Source organism: Euprymna scolopes, chromosome 41, assembly GCF_053919585.1.
Source record: "Euprymna scolopes isolate OS-2025 chromosome 41, ASM5391958v1, whole genome shotgun sequence".
NCBI lineage: Eukaryota > Metazoa > Mollusca > Cephalopoda > Sepiida > Sepiolidae > Euprymna > Euprymna scolopes.
In genome coordinates this window covers 45,554,590-45,571,780 of record NC_136522.1, presented here as the reverse complement: position 1 = coordinate 45,571,780, position 17,191 = coordinate 45,554,590, and the positions used below count along the sequence as shown (strand labels likewise).

At 33.4% G+C, this 17,191-nt stretch overlaps 2 protein-coding genes across 2 annotated transcripts in view; one reads left to right on the top strand and one right to left on the bottom strand.

Moving 5' to 3' along the window:
* Positions 1-2,087, top strand: part of LOC145266499 (ATP-dependent RNA helicase with zinc finger domain-like) — a 31,551-nt gene extending 29,464 nt beyond the window's left edge. The window contains exon 9 of the mRNA XM_080122227.1: positions 334-2,087. Within this exon, the coding sequence (XP_079978353.1) occupies positions 334-719 (386 nt within the window). The 3' untranslated portion in view covers positions 720-2,087. The remainder of the gene's footprint in view (positions 1-333) is intronic.
* Positions 2,088-10,772: 8,685 nt separating this feature from the next.
* LOC145266501 (cytochrome b-245 chaperone 1-like) overlaps positions 10,773-17,191 on the bottom strand; it is a 68,004-nt gene continuing 61,585 nt past the window's right edge. Inside the window, exon 4 of the mRNA XM_080122229.1 lies at positions 10,773-10,999. Within this exon, the coding sequence (XP_079978355.1) occupies positions 10,861-10,999 (139 nt within the window). The 3' untranslated portion in view covers positions 10,773-10,860. The remainder of the gene's footprint in view (positions 11,000-17,191) is intronic.

The following is a 17,191-nucleotide window of genomic DNA, read 5'->3' as shown; positions in this document are numbered from 1 at the left end:
TAGCTAAAATGGTATTCTTAAAAGGCTTCATTAATAATTTCATATACATAAACAAAAAATAGGGTGCTCTTCCAGCAGTGCAATACCAAATTGAAAGGTTTATTTGGAATGTTAAAACTTACACAATTGAAAAATAATCTTAAATCCAGTCTAATTCTTTGAGTACATTAAATATACATTTTAAAAACAATTTTTATCATTTAGTTAAATTCAATAAAAGTGAAAAAAAATTTTGTTATTTTTAACTCCTTGACATAAAATTTAAGTTAATGGTGATTATATTAAAGAATAAAACTTGATAGTTAACTAATTTGTATTTTCTTTCTTTTTCAGGAAAAGAATTCAATGTGATCATCATTAGCACTGTGCGTACCCGGAGATTTTTTGATATAAGCTCGGAGAATCTTGCCAATTACTGCGATGAAACAAATGAGTTTGGATTTTTCTTCAACAAGAAGTTACTTAACACAGCTATGACACGGGCTAAATATGCCATTATTGTTGTAGGCGACCCTGTTGCTCTCATTGGCTATGGAAAATGTTCTACAATTTGGCGGCTGTTCATGCATCACTGCAACAAACTGCGCAGTATTCATCCACCACATCTCACCTCTGACGCTATACGACAGGAACTAAATGATTTCATTCTAATTCGAGAGATATGTAATGAGAAGAAGGATGAAGTTGAACAGATGGCGAGCACTATTTTAGCAGCATAAAAAAACAAAGTGAGAGAGAAAGAAATAACCATTTATGATTTCTGATGTCTGGTCAGAGATAAACAGAAAACAGAAATTTGTATTATTTGGGTATCCTGCCCACAAGAACCTGTCGTGTAGTGGATAAAGTACTTGGTAAAATTCAGTTGTAAAGAGAGGTTGAAGGTTCAATCCTTACTGCAAATGATGATAAAAAAAAACAACTGCAAATTACTTGTAAGAGAAATGAAAAAATAATCAGTGTATGGCAACCAAATACCCAAATACATGGGACAGTAATGCTCATAACGTATTACTTTTATTGTTTTATTTCATCATATTTTTCTTTGAGGGTCGTTGAATGACTTAGAGGAACCGATCCATACAAGTTGCCATTGTGAAGAACACATTTTAAACTTCTTTTCGAACTGTCTATAAAAAGGCACCATTTTCTATTGAATGTTATGAAAGTTCCAGGCTGAAGTAGTCTTGAGTCAAGATTCTTTGGAAAGGTTCAAATCTCTAGTAAAGTTCTTCTTGAGATAAAATTAGTAATGAAGGAGGAAACCAGACTCCCATTTATTGTCTCTTGAATTTCGGGTTTAAAACACTATCACAGAAACTTCTGATCCCGTATCCACTAAAGCTCTCTAAGTTTTATCCTAATTTAAAGGGAATTTGATGTGTCCATATTGCTGATTATGTGTATCGGTAACCTCTTGTTCCATTCGTGGCCCAGTGGATAGAGGCGCTGAATCTATGGGTGAGCATAGTCTGAAGATAGCAGTTTCAATTCTACCCAAAGCAGGCCAGAGCAATAGCTGGCCAAAACGTGGTGAAACAACTATGAAAATGAGGATAACAGTCCGCAAATATTTAAACATTACTCATCTCAAAGAATTCCAATAAAATGTATAAATAAAATCAAAGTTTGTTTTTCTTTTTCTTCATTTAGGAAGATTAGAGGCAGGGCTTTTCTGTTTATAATAAAAAGGATCTAATGTTTATTTAAGATGAGTGGGGAGGGCTTTTACATTTTTCAATGTAATACTTTTCATTATGACCAACAAGAAATTTAGTTTAAAAGTAAATATTTACAATTATTAAGAGAAAACCTTTATAATTTTTATGCAGAGTTTCTTTATTTTTTAATAAATTCTTCCAAAGTACAGGATGGAACGATCGATGAAAGTGTTGTCCTTAAGAAAACAACACTACAGCTTTATTTTAAAACTTTTATTGTGAAAATCAATTCAAGTAACTTGATTATGTAGTAGAGCTATTCTTATCCTTAACCGGGAGAGATTTTCCACAATTTATGGAGACCCATTAGCTGTTCTTAAATTTATTACTGTCTCTTATAGTTCAAGTCCCTGTATAAGTGCATTTAAAACACTATTTACTACAGAAATTTCTGTCCCCATATTCACTAGAGTTTTATCCTAATTGAAAAGTAGTTTGATGTGTCCATATTACCGATTATGTGTCGGTAACCTCTTGTTCCATTTGTGACCCAGTACCCAGTGGATAAAGGCATTGAATCTCTATGGGTAAGCATTGTCTGAAGATAACTGTTTCAATCCTACCCAATGCAAGCCAGAGGATTAGTTGGCCAAAACATGGTGAGACGACAACTATGGAAATGAGGATAATGGTCCGCAAATAAATATACAAATTACTCATCTCCAAAGATTTCAATAATAAAATAAAAATAATCAAAGTTTGTTTTACTTTTCATTACGACCAATACCAACAAGAAATTTAGTTTAAAAATAATAATCATTAATAGAAAACATTTGTTAGTCATTGGATTTTATGCAGATTTTTTTGTTGTTTTTTTCATAAATTATTCCAAAGTAATTCAAGTTCTTGTATGTAAATGTACATAATGATTTTATTATTGTTATCTCTGAATCCATGCAACACGTCCTCTACCCTCAATAACCAGTTTTCATTTCTATACATCATCACACTGCATTCACATACTTGGTAGACTCTTCTCTTGCTCAACAGTGGTAACACTCTGCTGGTTAGTAATGACAATAATTCCATGAACTTCATCCAATCTTAACTCTTGCAATCACATTAGCACTTGCTCCTCCCTGTGCTTCATTGGTCACAAAACTTCTCCACAGCCTAGATATACATTCTCATTATAGTTTATCCTTGAGTAGCTTTTGGCTTCGATAAGTTACGGCACAAGAGTTTAAAAAAATGAAAATCAGGAGTCAAGTTTCAGTTTATAAATTTTATGAATTATTTACATTAATGGATTTATTGAAAATATTTCATCACATTTGACAATTATAATACAGATTTCATATCGTAACATCATGATCATAAAATATTAAACTAAAATTCAATATCACAAGAATTTCATTTAAAAATTATTTTTGAAAATAATTTGAAAAAAAAATGTTAAGACCCTTTTTTTTAATCCTGAATGTGAGTGATCCAATGATCCAAAAAAATGATCCCACCTGTATGCGTTTGTGAAAAAAATGAATAGCATAAAAAAGAACTAAAAACTTGTGATAAGTAGCAAAAACATTGAAAATAATTTGAAAAAAAAATGTTTAGGGAAATTAAAATCTTGGTTAAAACAAATTTATTAATCATCAGATGGAATGAACTGATTGGTCAATTATTCAGATTTTTTTTTTTTTTTTTTTTTTTGAAAGGAGAGGAAGCTTTGTTTTTCTAAACATGAAAAAAAATAAAGAGAAAAAGAAATAACCTTTAGGCAGATAGCATAAGAAAAAATAAAGGTAAAACTTTAAGGAGAGAAGAAAATGGATCTTTACTTTCGGCTTCCTCGTAAGTTATGCTTCCCTTGTTTTGTCGTTTAGTTCTTACATTCCATGAGCAATGTTACTGACAAAGGGGAAAGAATTTATTACTACTGGCTACATTTTGTGTTTTATTTTATAGCTACTTACATCAAGTGGCTTCATGCCTTGTCTAGAATGACTCCATAAAAAACTTTAAGCAAAAATGTTTTTTTTTTTTTTTTTTTTTTTTTTTTTTTAAATGGATTTCAACTAAAAAGTTACTTAACACACATCTTAAGTAGAAATCTGCTTTTGCTGGATCAAGAAAAATCTGCTAAAAAGTGCCAAATTCATATCCCTGTAAATTTACAAATAAGTCAATCAGTTTAATTCATTGAACTGACAGATCAATTTTCCAAATTTGTGTGTGGAAAGGTGGGACTTGCTTGAATGGATTTTTCTTCCATGCATCAAAGAAACTTCGAATTACAATAAAACTGAAAGCAAAAGAAATTGATTTAAGATCTCAATTTGTAAAGGAAAAACAAATTTCAGTTCTATGAAAACGGAAATTCCATGAGCAAAGTTTATTTCCTAGAACTGTCCATCTGTGGTACACAATACTGTGGAGCTGCTTTCTAATTGACTATAATACTGTCATTTTCAAGTCAAATGTAAATAATTTCTTGCTGAGCTGTCATCTTATATAATTAAACCCTAAGTTCTACTATTGTCACTGTGTCACCGTCTACCTAACACCCATTAACCCTTATCCTAGACAAGCATTGAACCCCCAGTAAATAAAAAAAATAAAAAAAAAAACTGCTGGAAAAATTAAAGTGGCTTGTACTGCTTTTATTTTCTTATGAATAAAATATCTTAAAACTACAAGGTCATTGCTCATGGCGCCATGGGGAAAATAATACGAGCAAGGTGAATGTCAAAATAAGAATGAATTAATAGGGGCGGAGGTGGGAGTTGATCAAAGTAGGTAACTCTTAAGTTAAGGAATATTACTTCACCTATCTGAACATCTAATGCATAAAAAATGATATTCTGAACATCTTTTTTATTCAATTATCCATTCATGGACTAAATGGAGTTCATGAAGAATTTTCATGTAAACCTTTGATAAGGATGATCTTTTTAGGAAAGTATTAAAATGTTTTTATCTAAAGTTTTTGCTATGAAAAATAAATACAACTCTGTATGTTGTACATACCTGTGAGGCAAAGAAATATCGTACACCAAAAAATCATGTAAATTGATCAAATAGTTTTATTTTTAAATCAAAAAATCAAATTTTATGGCTAAATAAGTGACGATATTGCGACACCATCTTGAAAACAGTCCGAAGGAACAAGACAGATAACTCTAAATCGAGATTCTAGAAAGCCATTCTTAACACTGAGAAGGAGGGTATTCAAAAAATTCAAATCTGCTTAAAAATGGCTTTCTTTATTAAAAAGAAAACTATTTGATCAATTAACGTGATTTTAGGTGTACAATATTTTCTGTCCATCATGGTTACGAACATCAAAAAGATTTTCTTTTATTTTTGTTTTTACAAGGAAATTTTGGACAAGTGCCAAATATTCAAAACATTGTTTATATTTCATTGGAATTTTCAGTTTAGCCTCACACTAAAATGGAACCATTAAAAGCTGGGACCAATGTATTTGTTGAAATCATGTTACCCTTTCATTGCCTTTTAGAATGGGATATGAAAGATTATTGGAATTTTATAAAAACCTTAAGAAGCCTGTTTCCAGATTGTATATTTTGTACAAAAGAAAATGTTCCTCTGTAACAATACTTATAAATGTGATCAATAATTTTTTTTGGAAAATCAAAAATACAAAATAAAAAAATATCAAATCTGCGATCAATCATCTTAAAAATAACTGTCACCTCCATGATTAACTGTTGTTTAATTGTTGTGGACTTCCATTTCTTGTAATAAATAATTTTATCAAGAATTCTTAAGTTTTGGCTTTAATTATAGCTGATAGCACTCAAGTCATTTATTTTTTTATAATTTTACCAAGAATTCTTCATAAATTTTGGTTTCGGTTTCGATTCAAGCTGATGCATCCAAGTCATATGGATATATTTTTTTATTTTTGAAATCACAACTTTATTTTTGAAATTGCAACTTTTAATATATAAAAATTGATAAAACATTAACTATAATATATATGAAATCTGCAAGAATTAAAATATCATATTCAAGCGTACTTTACAACCAGGTTATGCTGGGCGTCCTTGCTAGCTATGATAAATACTTTTGCAGTTTTAACAAAAGAGCTACAATAAATATCAAAACGTCTCCATTTACACTGAACATCTACAGAATGCCAGCATCAATATATTACATACGAATGAGTCTGTGGAATTTCCACAGGTCTCACTATTCTATATTATTTAGACTTTTTCTCAAGAAAAAGTTTGAGAAGGCTTGTAAAAAAAAATTATGTTTTTGCAAAAACCTACAAAGAATTGCATTTTTCTTTATTGTACTGTTAACTAATTAATAATAATGGTAGGCAAGGGTAGAGATTTTGGTGTCTATTTATGATGAGAAGCCAGTCAAAATGATTTATGAAAAAAATAAAACATGCTAATGACTACTTCCCATGTTAGCAATAAAGGGTGGTTTAAAATTTGACATATATATATATATATATATATATATATATATATATATACATACACATACTTGGAGTTTGATTTTGAATCTTGCTAGATTCAACCAAGCTGATGAGTCCTATAATGATGAAACATGTTGAAATGTGTCCGTGGATAATGAAATTAAAAAATATGCACATATATGTTCACATTAGGAATGATTTTCTCTTCACTAATCAGCAATAAAAACATATACAATGCTCTTTTGAATGAATTGAAAGGTATTGCAAGAAAATCCAAATAAATGATGTGTAATGGAAAATATGGCAATAATATTCCAACGTGATGGAGAAATGAAAAAGGAACAAACCAAAATTATAAGTTTATCAATATTTCGTCTTTATTTCAACACTTCCTTGGGATGATTGAGTTAAAGAAATAAAATACCTGTTCAATATTTGAAAATATACTTGTGTTTGTAATGTAAAATGGATGTTTTTGTTCTATTTTCGAACAAGAAAAAGCCGTTAGCATTCAAAATGTATATAGCATTTATAACATGGAGTGAGTGCGATTTTTTTTTTTTTTTTTTTTTTTTAAATGTTTTGGTAGGTAAGTATGCCTCAAGGGTTCGGTCCTCAAAGTTGGAAATTAAAGTGTGAACAAAAAAAGAGTGCGACGTTAACCAATGGGTTTGAATTTATTTAATTACTTAAATTAGCAGGTGCACGTTTTAATGACTTAATGAGGTCAACTTTTGACTGCGGGGTAGCATTTCATTTCGTGCGGGAACGCTTTTTTTTTTTTTTTTTTTTTTTTTTTTTCCCCAAGATGTTGGGAGTAGAGGGAAACAGCTCCACTTGTCCAAATTTAATGGCAATTGTCTTCTGATATAAGGAAATAATATTTTCACATTGATCAAAGCTGATTGCTTTCGGACATTTCCGCCGATCGAGACCGGAAAAATACCTAGAAAATTAGCGTCGCTTTTATTATAGGAAAAGGCCTAACCCACATGCGGCGAGCGAAAGCTGTTGAATATTTATCTTCCTGTAGTCGACAAAATTAAATAGACAGGTGAGCTCCGTTGTTAACTCTGAGATATTACGATTTACATGTGATATAAAAAGTTGTTAGGCGACCGACCGCTTCTCTGAAAAAAGCCTTTCTTGGACATACACAAAAAGAGAACACACTTTCGCTTTTATATATATAGACTAGCGAGGGGTACCCGGCGTTGCCCGGGTGTTTGTAGGTGTGTGTGAAAAAAAAAAAAAGCCTTGACGCGCAGTTGGAAAATAGTAAAGTGTGAAAAAAAAAAAACAGGTGCGCATTTTTGATTGACGTGATGGTGATAGCTATTCAGCAGTTAGCATTTTGTGCGGGACAGTTTTTAATGAGGTCAAATCGGTTTGTTTGTTTTTAAAAACCCGCTCCCTCGTCTCGAAATGAAAGCTACCATCTGATTAATGAGGTCAATAAATCGGTTTGTTTGTTTTTAAAAACCCGCTCCCTCGTCTCGAAATGAAAGCTACTGTCTGATATGACGAAGTCGACATTGACCAAACGTTACTTAGCTCTGTAGAGACCACTGGCTCTGGGCCTGTGATTAGAGTCGAGTTTCGCTTTTTGTTTATACCGAAAACCGAATGTAACGCGTGCCAATGCAGGAAATGTGGAATAATTAACGTTTGAAAGTCAATAAAATTAAATAGACAGGCGAGCTCCGTGGTTAACTGCGAGATATTACATTTATAGATGATATAAAAAGTTTTAAGAAGTTGTGAAGCGAGCGAGCGCTTCTCTGAAAGAAGCCTTTTGTGGACATCGAGGAAAAGCGTACATACATACATTTTCGCTTTTATATTTATAGATGAATTTAATGAGTTTAGTTTGTTTTAAGTCAAAAGAATGACCATGCTACAATGAATAAGAGAATAATGTATTGAGGGAATTTTAAGTAGTTTTTTTGGCTGCAAGATTTTGTTACAATAACTTGCTGCAAACATAATGGTGTTTTTCTTAATAGCAAATGAAAATAAATATATACTAGCAAGCTGCCTGGCATTGCCTGGTCATAAAATACACTTATATATAATATTTTAATTCATGCAGATTTCATATTTATTATTATAGAGTGAATTCTCTATTGATTATTATATTGTACCCATTATATATAGAAATGATTTCAAAAGTTAAAAAGAATTACTTCAGTGCCATCAGCTGGAATCAAAGCCAAAACATTCAGCACTCCAGACTTCAGATTTGGTGTTTCAGTCTTCGTCATTATCGTCTGAGCGATCACCAGGTGGATAAAAATGGTTAAAAGATTAGGTGACTTCAAGATAAAAATGTCTAAGCATATTTAAAGATTAGTTGATTTACTCTTGCCAAGGTCAACTGTTTTTGTTTTGATTTTGACCTCTTAATATTTTTACAGGCTAAAAACAAAATCAAAAGTGTTCCTGAGGTCCTAATACCCTACATATCAAGTTTCAAGTCTGTACACCAAATATTCAGAGAGGAGTTTAGAAGAGATGTTTCACACACAGACAAGGCCACTTATGATATATATATATATATGTGTGTGTGTGTCCATGTGCTAGAACGTCTTCATTTTAACTTCTACAGAATTATGCACAATGTAGAAATTATGCATAAAAAGAATTAAACGTAATAGTTAAATGAAACCAATCTAATAAAAAACCTTAATAAATGAATACTCGTTTTCCAAAAGAAAAATGCAAATTAGTTAATCCTCATGAAATCTCTTGCATGACTGGGTATATTAAGAATTCATTGTAATAATTTTTGGCACTTCTACATGACAGTAACATGAGGCGAATGTGTGTATTTTAGTTTCAAGAACGGCTGATGGAAGGCATGTGTCAGCCAAACAAGGGTCGATAACTCGTACCTTTCTTAAACTCTATCCCTTGTAACTGTGCAAATATACTATATTCTAAAAAGGTTTCAATGAAAATCACTCATTGAAAAAAAAAACAAACAAAAAAACAATATTATTAAAAACTTTCTATAAATTTTTATAAATAAAAACTATATTAAAATTATATTTTGCTACATTAACAAACAAAAATTATATTTTCATGTTCATACAATCTTACTGTGAAAATAAAATAAAATATCTTTGTACAAAAAAAAAAATATTCTTAAGCTTCTATAAATGTTTCATGTTTTTAAATTTTAAATATGCTTGTACAATCTTATTGTGAAAAAAAAAACAATTTTTCTGTAAAAAAGAATTATTCTTAACCCTATAAATGTTTTATGTTTTTAAAATTCTATTTTGCTACATCGACAAACTAAAATTATATTTTGATACATTAAATCACTCACTGAAAAGAAATTATATTAATACATTAAAATTATATTTTGATACATTTTTTATTCAATAAATGTTTCGATTTTCATATATTTTTGGGTTATTTCGTTATATATTTTTGTGTTATCGTAAACATTTGTTTATATTTGAGGTTCACATAATGGCTGCTAGATGTCATTTCTCTTTCAAAGAACAAGGGTTGATAACTCGTTTCTGTTGCTAATATGTCACTGTCATGCAGAAGTGCCTAATTTTTAAATAGAAAATGTAGGTTTTAATATGTACTCATCAGTAGAATATATTCAAGCTCAGAACTTGAAAAGTAATATGGTTAAGCTTAAACATGGAAAAGTAAAGGACTAGTTGTTAAAACTGGAAAGAAAAGGACAAGATATTCAAGTAAAAAATATAAATTTATAACTTAAAATATTGCAGCATTAAAAATTGATTATATAATGTTAAATTGAATTAAAAAAAAAAAAATTCTTAATGCTGCAATATTTTAAGTTATAAATTTATTATATTTTTTACTAGAATATCTTGTCCTTTTCCAGTTTTAACAACTAGTCCTTTACTTTTCCATGTTTAAGCTTAACTATATTACTTTTCATGCTCACATTTTTCTATTGTAATCCATGATTTTTCCAGGCTAAATTCACTTGTTCTTTTTTAATTTCAGTCTTATTTTTTGCCCTCATAAACATAACATACACATATGTAATAACAATGTACGGCACTCATCTGCTTTCAATACCCCCCCCCCCAAATTATCTCCCTTTAATTCTTTCATTCTGTTTCACTTGTTACTTCTCTTTTCACGAGAACAGTGAATTGATAGCAACACTAGTCGCTGAAGCGATGTAGTTGCTATGGAAACCAGTCATAAAAAAAGTGGCTCACCTCTTTACGTTTTTTTTTACGATTTTGAACACCAGTAAATTCATCATAACTTTTGTTTTAAAGAACGAAAATTAAAAAAAAATTTTTCACAATATAGTTGAGAAGGTGATCTATAAACTGTAATAATTGTTTGAAAGTTGGTTGAAAAATTAGTGAACGGTGAAGCTTTAAACAGTTCTAAATGACTAAAACTGCCACTTAACCATATATTCAAACATTATCGTGTTTGAATGATACAATATAAACATTTTCTGAAACAGCACTCCAACAACCACATGGCATCACTAATCCATTGTAACAACATTCCCTTCCGTACAAAAAAAAAAAAAAAATACCAGTTTAATGAAAATACTCATAAAAACAATGATAAACCAGAGAAATATGTGTTGAACTAAAAGTAAACAGCATTGATTTAAAAAAAATATTTCAGTGTAGACTTTAAAAGGATTTCATTTCAAATATCAGAAAAACTGTTTAGAGGAGGTGATTTCATGTAAGATGGAGGGTCAGAAAGCAAATCTTAGTGGTTGATCTGTTCAAAATTGTCTTCCTCGGAGGAAGAGCTGTCACCAAGATAATCATCATCATCATCTTGAGATGTCTGTGAGATGTAGGGCTCCAAAAATCTCTGGATTACATTGGCAATTGTGGAGTGGTGACTAGATGAATGAATAAACAAAACTCAAATTAAAAATGAAACGTTTATAACAGAAAGAAAATAACAAACGGGCAATATTTTTGATAAAATAGTTATTATCAAGGTAAGTCAAAGAAAATTTGCCACCTTAGCAGCCCCAGCTAGAGAAAATTTGTTGTTTTTCCAGCTAGAGCAAATTCATTGCCTTAGCAACCCCAGCTAAAGCAAAAATAAATTCATCTCATCAGTTCCAACTAGAGAAAATTTGTCGCCATAGCAATTCAAGTCAGAGAAAATTTGTGGCTTTAACAATTCCAGGCAGAGCAAATTTGTTGCTTTAGCAATCCCAGCAAAATCTAATGGAGAGTAGATAATACAGTGGATGCGTTATCGGCAGCTCCAGTAACTCTCGCTTCTCCTATTTTGTCATTCAGTCCTCATTCAATGAGTGATTTTTCTGACAAAGGGTAAAGAAAAAACTGCTTAAAGGTCGGTAGTACTTGGTGACCAGTAGTCTTAGATGTCGGAAATTTTTCTGACTCTGTCTGTCCTTGTGGCCATGTCACTAGTAAGGGTGCTGGAGGTAAACGTTTTGTCTGGGCTGACGTTATCCGCCTGATAGTCAGGGACCCGAACCTTGGATTAACCACTAAGGAGGCTGTCCTATCAGCAGGCGCAAAGTACTGGGACTGCTGTATTGCCATTTGGTGAGTGGATCAGGACCATGCAGTAGTCTCTGGTGGGGCATCTCGATGCCATACTAGTGGGTAATTGTTACAGCTTTACCTTTTCGTGTGCTACAAAAAAAAAAAAAATTTTCCTGTTTTTTTCTCTCTTACTTTCCCCCTCTGTACTGCTCTAACCAAGTATGCCGACCTATTCCACAAATCCCAAAACCTCAACATGAAATATCTCCAGAATAAAAACTCGATTAAACCTAGAACCCCATCTTCCAACGTAGACCCCTACTACCAGGTCTCCTTCTCCAACATCAGGGGTCTATGTTCCAACCTTCCAGAGGTTGAAACCCAATTACAGGAGACGAAACCGGACATATTATTTCTAAGTGAAACAGGAATAGGGCCGACCACTTCCTTAGATGAGTTCATAATTAACGGATACTCTAATTTAACAGCTAAATCTGACACCCAAGATCGCCATGGGCATGGAATATGTGCCTACATTAAGGATGGCTTCCCGTGTGGCAGAGATATCTCTAGAGAAGATCCTAATTTACCCTATATGTGCTTCAGGGTTGCACTTACTAACACCACTGCATTTATATTTGCCCTCTATAGGCCCAACAACAGCGGAGTTACTATCTTTAAGAGCATATCTGAGAAAATAGACCACATACTATCTTCACATCCCTCGGCTAACATCCACATCTGTGGTGACTTCAACGTCCATAACGTGGAATGGCTGACCCATTCAAATAAGACAGATGATGAGGGGAGGTTTTGTCATGATTTTGCCATTGCTTATGACCTCACTCTGATTGTTCGCAAACCCACCCGTGTGCCCGATACACCCGGTCAATATGAAAGCCTCTTAGACCTTTTTCTCTCAACTTCCCCTGAGCTATGTTCATGTTCCGTTCATTCTCCTCTAGGATCCTCCGACCACTCCGTCGTATCAGTTAAGATAAAAATGAAATGTAAGAAGCCCTCAGACGTACCCCTCCACCGTACTGTATACCGATACTCTATGGCTGACTGGGATAGCTTCCGTATATTCATATCTGATTTACCTCTGCACTCCATGTTTAAAAAGGAATTGTCCTCTATAATATCAGATCTGACCGAATGGTTAATTGTAGGCATAGACCAATTCATACCATCTAAAAAATTCCAACAAAAGCCTAACAGCCAGCCATGGTTCTCCCCAGAAAGTGCTGCTGCTATCGCGCACAGAAATCACTTTTTCCATAGCTACCAACGTAATAGATGCACTGAGACTAAAGCTGCTTTCAGGACTGCCAGCAACCACTGTAAAAGAGTAATAAAAAATGCAAGAGAGCTATATGCCCAGTCTGTTAAATCCAAGGTAGCTGATCAGCGGCTTGGATCCCACCAGTTTCGGCAAATAACAAATAGGATCCTGAACAGAAGTGTGCGTTCTATCCCAACCATTATCAATGGACCAGAGGTCATCTCGTCAGCGTCAGACAAGGCCAAACTATTTGCAAAGAACTTTGCAGCTTATTCTACCCTATGCGACGAAGGCCATCAACTCCCCATATTTCCTCCTATAACACAGAACAAGCTAGGTAACATACAAATATCCGTGCATGAGGTCGCCAAGCTAATCAATAACCTAGATTCCAGTAAAGCAACTGGCCCTGATGGCATCCCAATTATAGTGTTAAAAAAGCTTCAACCAGAACTTGCTCCCATACTTACGAAACTAAGCTCTGCCTTAAGGAGAAGTGCTTTCCGACTCCCTGGAAGACCTCATCAGTTTGCCCTGTATTTAAGAATTCAGGTGATAAATCATCTCCCTCTCAGTACAGACCTATAAGTCTCCTGTGTGTTATGAGTAAGTTGCTGGAATCCATATTAAATAGAGAAATAGTCAACCACCTCAGCAGGAATAACCTTCTTAGTGACACACAATATGGTTTCCGCTCTGCAAGATCTACCGCAGATGTGCTGACGGTTATATCCCACAGGATTAGTGAATCTCTTGACAAAGGCTTCCTTTCTAGGGCAATTGCTCTTGACATATCAAAGGCCTTTGACAAGGTATGGCATAAGGGTCTACTTCACAAGATTTCCAGCTACGGTATAACTGGAAATGTTTTCTCAATCATTAAATCATTTCTCTCCGATAGGCTCATAAGAGTAGTGGTAGATGGACAAAAATCGGAGGCCTGCAATATAAATGCTGGAGTCCCTCAGGAGTCAATCCTGGGTCCAACTCTCTTCCTGATCTACATCAATTGCCTCCCTAAACACATACTTAAATCATTCGTTGACATCTATGCTGATGACACGACCATCTACGGCAACACATCAAAGGCTGTAAATGACAAAGTTCTCTCTGATTCTCTCTCCTCTGATCTTGAGCGCGTGGTTCAGTGGGGGAAGATGTGGCTGGTTACCTTTAATGCATCCAAAACCAAACTCCTATCCTTACATCATCAACGCTCTGATCCCCAGCTGGCATCAATTGTGATGGATGGCTCTCATCTGGGTGAGGCCCCGTGTTTTGACAAGCTTCTTGGTTTGACCTTTACTCCTGATCTGAAATGGAACACATACATCAAGTCTGTTGCCAAGGTCGCTGGAAAGATGGTGGGATCCTTCTACCGCTGCAGAAGATATCTCACTACTGATGCAATTCTCTATCTATATAAAAGCCAAGTACATCCAAGGATGGAATACTGTTGCCATATCTGGGCAGGAGCTGCTAAAAACAGCCTATTCTGCCTTGACATAGTACAAAATAGACTTTGCGGCTTAGTGGGGGATGCCCTTTTCTCTACCCTGCAACCTCTCTCCCACAGAAGAGACGTTGCGAGCCTATCCTTGTTTTATCGTTATTTCCATGGCAGGTGCTCGTCTGAACTCCAATCTCTGGTCCACCCTCGCCAATCTTTCGCGAAAAACACCTGTCTAGCTGAATCCACTGTCAAAAGTTTCCCCCCACTCTTTATCTGTGCCTAAATCAAAACGCGGATTCCATGAACAAGGCTTCTTTCTTAGAACTGCACGCCTGTGGAACTGTTCCGTCTGCCTGCTTCCCACCGGACTACAACTTGGATGTGTTCAAGTCCAACGTTAACGTTCCTAATGAACCGCCACCTTAAGTAAACACTTCATCAAATCTCCACACTAACGTAATGTACTTGCAATAACCCTTATCCCTGAGTGGCTTCCGGGCCTTAATAAGTGGTGATCACTGTGTAAAAAAAAAAAAAAAGCAAATTCATATCCTTTGCAGTTCCAATCAGACTAAATTCATCGCTTCAACAATCCTGGCCAGAACAAATTTATTATAACAGTTCCAGCAAAAGCAAATTCATTCCTTTAGCCATTCCAGTCTGAGACATCGAAAAAGGAGTATTTTGTCACACAATAAAAACAAATTTGTTGTCTTAGCAGTCCCAGCCAGAGAAAATTTGTTCCCTTAGCAGTCACAGTAAAAGCAAATTCATTCTTTTGCAGTCCCAGCCAAAACAAATTCTTTGCCTTAGCAGTTTAATATTCAACACTGTTTGTATTCATCCATTCATCCCAAGCGAGCTTCTAGCTGTTAAATAATCACTCTCTGCATACAAGGTGAAATAATCAATCAAACAAAAAAATTAAAAAAATTAAAAAAATTAAAAAAATTAAAAAAATAACGATGTGACAAAGTCGAAGTTGAGGTCAAAGAATTTTTAGAACAGTTTAGAATGGTTGAGTGGCCAAGAAAAAAGAAAAGAAAGACAGATTTTGGGGAAAAATGCAATTTCAACTTTGTATGTGTCAGACCCCCCCCCCTCAAAAAAAAAAAATCACCGTGTTAGATTAAACAAAATGCTATTTCAAACTTATGCATGTCAGACCAAAAAAATCATTATTTCAAAACAGTTCTGAAACTCTTGAATGAAGGATTTGTTGAATGATAATTCAAAGAGACAAAGAATGAAGCCAAAGATACAAAAAATTGGAATGTAGAATAGTATAAGTAAAACGCTTTTGGGTGCTTGTTTACATTAGTGATCTTTTAAACCAACACATTTCAGGTGAAAACATTATTATGTACTTACATGTGCTGGCAAAATTAGTATAAATTCCAAAAATTATGAAAAATGCTCCAGTAGAAGATCTGTAACATATAGACAATCGGGACCCACACGTTGTATGCAGCGTACGTCGCAAGAAACATAGGACAAGTAATCAATTAACTCTTTGTAACCACGACGTTTATTTCCTCATTCTCCTGCCATGCGTGACTTCTCGTTATGACTGTGATGTCACCCACATCACAAACGTGCTCTCTCTCTCTCTCTCTCTCTTTTATAATCTTTTTCCTTACTGTGATGTCATTTCGCACACAATTCCGTATTTGCATATAACCGTCATAATTAGTGTTGGGACGATTCCTAAATTTTTTCCGATTCCAGGAAAATGTTGGTTAATGATTCTGATACCAAATACGATTCCGATTCCCATGGAATTGTTGTTTTGAAATATACCATTATATAATCGAAAGTAGCAAAAAAATTTGGTGCAGCAAAAAAGTAGAAATACCACTAAGGAAATCTCAAAAACGATTTGATTTTTTTCATAAAATTTCTTTCATTGAAGATAAAAGTCTAAACAAATATTTTAACCATGAATGAAACATGCACCATGAAATTAATAACAATCAATTTCAGGAGTTATTTTATATATTAAAAAATATAAAGAAAAAGTAAAACGTTAACAAATTCCTAATGAACCGCCCCCTTAAGTAAACACTTCATCAAATCTCCACACTAACGCACTGTACTTGCAATAACCCTTATCCCTGAGTGGCTTCCGGGCCTTGATAAGTGGTGACCAACGTGTAAAAAAAAAAGGAAAAAAAAAGTCATGATTAATTCAACAAAAATACAATAACATCAAATTTCAAGTTTTTTAATCTTTTGATATTCATTTTTTTGTTTTATTTTCTCTTTATCTTCGATAACTCTTTAAAATTTAACATTTTTTTTTTGCAGCTTCAATCGTTAACTGATTTTTATTCCACTTTCTAGAATATTCTTATTTCTAAATGAAATTTAAAAATAACTAAATCTTTGATTAAATTTTTAGCCTTTTATATCCAATCGTCTGAAATTATTCCTATTTATTTATTTGACTTTTTAAACATATTTTTAACAATGATTTTAATTTTTAAATCGAAATAAATTGGTTTGGTAAATGTTACCTTACGCTACAACAGAACATTGATCTAATTTGTTTTTCTAAGGGTATTTGAGGTCGCTGACAACGAATCTAATAATCAAACCCGCCGCAAATTTACCGTTTGCATGGTATGAACCCCTAGACCTTGGGACTATTTTGTGCCATTTCACCGCCTTTGGTAGTGTTTTTCTAACATGATACATTCCTGTGTGAATGGGCATAGTGAAGTGTCTTATCAGTAATATGGCGGCTGAAAAAGTTTTTCAACCCCAATAAAAACATTACAATACATTTATTCTAACTAGCCACTACTTGTGTTTAAAACTAAAAAAAAT